General features: G+C 46.6%; 1 protein-coding gene across 1 annotated transcript in view; it reads right to left on the bottom strand.

The window, feature by feature from the left end:
* Nucleotides 1-2,963: 2,963 nt before the first annotated feature.
* The window catches only part of VTCN1 (V-set domain containing T cell activation inhibitor 1), a 10,138-nt gene continuing 7,115 nt past the window's right edge, over nucleotides 2,964-5,986 (bottom strand). The window contains 1 exon segment of the mRNA XM_009330246.1: nucleotides 2,964-3,358. Coding sequence (XP_009328521.1) covers nucleotides 2,964-3,358 — 395 coding nt within the window.

Raw genomic sequence — 5,986 nt, 5'->3', positions numbered from 1 at the left:
TCTTCTGCACTTGCTTTTGGCAAAATAACATCCAGATCCTTCACCTTGTGCTACAGGTTAGTAAATTCCACACACAATTACTTCCACGCCTTATTCCATGTGCAGACAGCGTATTTGAACAGCTACTCCGTTTTGGGTTTTGTTTGTTCGGTGTTTCCCCTTGCCTTTCCCCTTTCACCCTTAGTTTGAGCCTTATATTAAACTTCAGGTGGTGGGTTTACTGAGCATGTGTAAAATATCTTCCCGCTCGAGGCCTGCTGGCTGCTTCTAAGACCAAAGCATGAGTGGCACAAGACCTGACAGATGTCACCATTCAACGAAGTTCTGAGACTCCATCCTTAAGAAGGTTGCCAAAACAGCTTAAAGCAAAGGTCCGCACAAGTTTTGCTGTGACAGTCTTTTTTCCTGTAGGTGCTTTCTGTGAAATGGTAACAATTTTGCTGAAGCTTGCCCCCCACCCTCCCCAAAGAAAACAAAACCAAACCAAAAAAAAGCAAACAAAAAAACCCCTCTCAGCCTGAGGAAAATGTTGACTGTAAGTGATGTAAATTAAAAGATCAAAATCTGATTTAAAAATGCAACTGAAAGTAGTCCTGTAATATGAATAACAGTATCAGATGGTGCTATAGAAATAGATAGGAAATGCCAGATAAGAGAGACTCATTTAAAAACAAAAAAGGCAAATTTGTCTCTATAGTTGTAACTATGTTTAATAACTGGTCTTAATTCTGAGTTTGAACTTTTCCAGTAGTATCTTACTAGTCTCCCTCTCTTCCTCCTCCTTATATATGTTACTCTTCTGTCTGCTGCCACACTTACTACTTACCTGTTCTTCTTTTATTTCACATTGCAAATGCAACCATCAGTCCTCACATAGGCTGTTTGCCGTTGCCAGGTTGAAGACCTAACACTTATTCCAAGCCTGCTGGCTATTTTCTAATCCATCAGAGTTTTGCCATTCACAACATCTTTTTCAGGAGGGGAGTCTGATTATAGTCTTCTGAGAAGACTGAATAGATTAACTGGCTCTCTTACTTACAGCTTTATTAGTACATTCAGAGAATCACAAGACATAAGATGGACGACTCAAATCTCTTTGGGGGGAATTAAGATTTGCTTGCTTTTAGTGCTCTGAGTTTGAAGGACCACTTCTCAGATGTATTGCAGGAAACCCTTTTCCTGTTTGTCTCCGAGCTTCTGCCCATGATCAGAGTTCTGGTCACTGTGTTACTTCAGACAAGAGAACACATCTCGTTCCTGTGATCAGAGTTTTTCCTTTATTTATGCAACTCTCCTTATCGTGTTCCTCGCTCTCTTTCTGAAGCCAACGAAAGTATCTTCTTGTTGGCATGGGTAAGAAATAATAGCACGAGAGAGAAATCAGCTGGCTTCATGTTCGTGCTACTACATGCTCTGGAACTGGGAGAAGTTCTTAGCCCAAGAGGGAGGAAAGCATGAAGCATGTCCTGCCATCAGGGTAGCTGTGTAACTGTTCTGCATGGAAAGACAGAGGTGTTCCTTTCAGCTGATTTTCTGTATCTCTCCACTTCATCACCAGTTTACCTCTAGAGCCTACCACCCAAAGCCAAAGCTGATGAATACTAAAAGCAGGTGTCCTGTGCTTTGACTGTCTACAGCCCTCCTTATTGCAGGCCTAGGTGGGATTGCTCAGGCTGGCAGCTGCCTCTAGCTCCCTTCAAGGTATCCCTACTAGGTACTATTTACTGAAGGTGCTGCGCTGTGCAGTGGAGTTGTCCGAGTAAAGCGGGTGCAAGCAAGGCTTATACTGCAGCAGGCCTCATGGGGCGGGAGAGGAAAAAGTCCACGCTGCCTTGCAGCCATGAACTGTAGCCAAGGTTCATCGAGTGTGCAGAGCAGCAAGCAAGACGTCTGTCTTTCAGGTCAGAGAGAAGGTTGAGGGAAGGAAAAGAGGATGAGGGGGCGAGTAAGAGATGACAGTCAACTGTGTAAGAGAAGAATCTCTAAAGTTGCAGAAAGCAATGGGAGAAGCCAGCAGGGAGTCTGTGGGAGGGGACAAGCCATGCGTCCCACCTAAAGCTGGGGATGGGGAAAGGATGGACACAGTGCAAAGACATGTCCTCCCATTCTGGCAGGCTTGAGATAGGTCTGCTGCTGTAACAAAACTCAGAAAGAGGGTCTACATATACTTATACCGAGCATCTATGCTTATGAGTTTCTCTTTCCAAGCTTACCTCCATGTCCAGCAGTGTTTCTGATTGTTTTGTAGAGGCTTTATATCGACAGCAGATACAGGGGAAGCAGAAGCATCCAGTGACAGGCTGGAAGGGAGGAGGACACTGACTCTGTGTTCCGGTTCACCAGCTGCAAGTTAGTCCCCCTTGTAATGCTGAAATCTGTAGCAGAAGAATAGTGAGAGGCTACCAGAATGGGGAACACGGCAGGGAAGGCAAAATGAGTGTGTATATTTATTCCTCCCCATTTTTCTGAATATTGATAAAAATAGACCCTGCTTTTTGTGCTGGAGACTCACTGTTCTGAAGCCCTCGCTTTAGAAGAGCTATGACCCTTCTCATGTAGAACAGGAAAAGATATCCAAGCTTTTTGGAAAGTTTGCCTTCCTGTGAATAAGGTGGCCTTTAAATAACAGGGGTGGGCTGGAGTCAGAGAGATTGTCATTAGTAACAGCTAAAGGGGCCTGCTGGTTTGATACACAAAAGGGTTCTAAGCTGAACTGACTAAAGAAAGTGTCAAAAGTTGGGGGGGTTGGTTGTTTGGTTTGGTTTGGTTTTGGTTAACATTCAAAGGCAGACATTCTTCCGAAGTGTGTCCTTCCTTCCTTCCTTCCCCTTCCCTGGCAATTCTGTCCCTGTGCCAAGGGAGCAATCATTACCATGAAAAACATCTGGAATAGCAGGACCAAACAGAGAGCCTTTCCTTCATCCCAGGGACAGAGAGAGACGTGCTTGGATTAGCCACGGATTTCAGTTCCTTCCTTGACTGACACGGGTGCTGCAGGAGCCCCCCAGCGCACACGGGCACACTGTTTAAACTCTCTTCCCCCCTGTGCCTGTGGTCTCTGGGTGGTGTTAAACTCTACCTGTCACTTTGATGTTGCCTGTAGCCTTGGCAATGTTGTTTTCAATCATGCAGGTGTAGGTGGTGTTAGCAGTAATGTTATGCAGAAAGGAAACCACTTTCAGAGTGATGTTTTCGGCGTTCAGCTCGTAGCTGGTGTTGGCAACATGAGGTAGGTATTCCCCGGCATCGCTGTAGGCTGTCCAGCGCACGGTGGGTCGAGGGAACCAGCGTGGTGCTTCACACTGCAACGTGTCCCCGCTGCTGCTGTTCTCCACGTGGACCTTGGGGGTGCTGAAGGCTTTGGGAGGGAAAACAGGGAGAGAGTCAGAAAACAACAAATGTCTAGGAACTGGGTGTGAAAGACCCAACTGCATCTGCTGGTCAGTCCCAAGTATTTCTAGAGTACTTGCTGCTCAGCAGCGCTTGTAGCCAAACCAAACAGAGAGGCTCAGACAGAGGCCCGTATAGTTCGGGCTACAGGGGGCTGACTACAGGGGATCTAAAGACTCCTAGGACAAGGCAGTCTAGTTTAACAAGATCTGCTGAGGTCATGGCACAGCTTTAGCGTCTTTAAGTAATTCTGCTTAACAGTTACAAGCTGGGTCCTGGGCTCATAAACTAAGCGTTTCCCAAGAGCTCCTGGACATCCAAGCTCCCAGAGGAGACTGGGCTGAGGACCTGGCTGGCCTGAGAGTGCCCGTGTCTGCCGAACACCCAGCTTCCCCAGGCAGGAACTACAGCTGGCACAGATCCGCTCACCTCTGCTGAAGGCAGGTGCCTGAAAGGAGGCACCTGCTGTTCTCCGCAGGGCGAGGCATGCCCATAATGATTGCTGTTACCAGAGGCTGGGGGAAGGGGAAGATGACTCACCCTCTGCGCTGACTGAGAAGGGAGCCTGACCAACACCTACGACTTCGTGATGTGACTCTGACGCTAAATGGGGCTGCAGCCAAGAGAAGCTCCATCTGCACCTGCTGAGGCTGAGGGCAGACTAAGGTGTGGCCTGAGCTGCAGGATTTATTCCAACATCCCTGGATTAAATGAAACATGTAAAGCCCATTGCAAACTCAGCTATGTTTTAAAGCCAAGACCATCTCAAATAAAACTTCATTAGTCTTGCTCTCCTAGAAAAACATACCTCTGTATATTCACAGTATTTCCCATGTGCACATAAGTGAAGAGAAACAGCAGCTTTTTAGGAGAGCAGAGTTCACCAATTTCAATGGGAATAAAACCTAATACAGCATCTCACGTGTTCTCTCTAATGCCTTTTCTGTGTGGGTTACCTTAAGCATCAAATCAAGTGACACAAAAGCAGGCAGATTCACAAGGTTTGAAGGAGGCGTAGGAGACAGAGTCCCCAGGCACAAGCCTCAGGCCTGAGCCAAAGCCCTCTGGCCTTGCTGTTACCTACTGTAGTCCCAAGAAGTTCTTCCATCCTTGCCATTGCAAAATAAGGGGCCTGTGAGCCCAGCAGCCTTTTTTTCACTGCTTGGGGAAGTGCTTCACATAGCAACAGGGCAGAAAACATGCTTTCAATAAGAAATGGGAGACTGAGTGAAATGACACTGGCCAGATGTTCCTGTGACGCGTCTCACATTGCCTTTCTGTTCCAAGACAGACTCCCTGTGAGTGACACGGGGAAGTGTCTGTGCCTCCAAGACATCTGTCACAAGCTTCTACACAGAAGCTGGTGCCCACCTCCCGGTGCTTTGGCTCTGCTGGGCCAAAAAAGGAGACCGGACCTGCAGAAAAGCAGCCTGTCTCATTCAAGAGCTCCACTGGTTACTATTGCCCTGCCATGCCTGGCCTGAAGCACGGAGGAACACCCCCCTATGCTGCCAGTACATCTGGCCTCACCACATAAGCAGTGATGCATCCTAAAACTGCATTTCCTTGACTTGGAGACATCTGATGGTTTTTCCTCTACCAGTTTGAGCTGTCGGACGGCAATGCCGGTCACAATGGTGAGGGAGAGGGTGCAAAGACTGCAGTCTGCAGGAGACCCTGAAGTAGTTCATCCATCAGTCTCCAACATGAGGTGACCCTTTGGGAGGTGACTTGTTACTGCAGCCAAAGTCATCTCACTAGAAGAGTGTGAAGACCTGGTGGTTTCCACATCTCTCCTGGAGGACTGACTCTCCAATGTTTGGAGACCCGTGAAGATTTTTTTTTCCTCCTTTCTAACAATTCTCTTGGCTACCTTAGAAACTTTCCCTGGAAGGTCATGGACCGACTCTTCTGTGCCAACCCCTGAGTTCAAGGGATGTGCTGGGGCCTCAGGGGTGCCAGCAAAAGCCAGCCAGAGAAACACTAAGACCACCTACCTGTGCAGGCCTATGTTATCCCCATTGTATAGTCAGTGTAACTCACCACAATTTCATTAGAAAGATGCAGAGCTGACAGAAACGGGTGAAACACTGCTGAGTTCAGTGGGAGCATATTGCTTTGTGCCAGCGGTGGACATGACAGCCAAGCCCAGAGGGTTCAGAAGAATTAAGCACCCGCAAGTGAAAATTCAGCAGTGTCTGTGTGTGTTTTAAGGTTGACTCATAACAAGGTAAACAATTAACTCTAGCAAATATGTAATACTTAACTATGATATAGGCGGGTTGTTGTTTTGATAGCCTTTTTTAAAAACTGAATACATTAGAAAACCAGAAAAAAGATATCAAATAGGCTATAATTTTTACTATGCAGCACTTCTCCTGGCTGGAGATATACCTTAATCTAGAGAGAAAAAGCTATCATTTTATCTTTAACAGGTATAAAATCTGAATTTTTGTAAGATCAGTTAGCTACTCCCATTCTTAGGGGCTCTTTGTAGTCAGTTAAGTATCTGGTAGACTACGTGTGGTAAATAGAAGAAAAAAGACAAGGGAAGGCATTAAAATAATCTTTTCTGGAATGAGGATGTGGAAAGAGT

Source organism: Pygoscelis adeliae, unplaced genomic scaffold (assembly GCF_000699105.1).
Source record: "Pygoscelis adeliae isolate BGI_AS28 unplaced genomic scaffold, ASM69910v1 Scaffold120, whole genome shotgun sequence".
Classification (NCBI taxonomy): domain Eukaryota; kingdom Metazoa; phylum Chordata; class Aves; order Sphenisciformes; family Spheniscidae; genus Pygoscelis; species Pygoscelis adeliae.
This window is presented reverse-complemented; position numbering and strand designations above follow the sequence as displayed.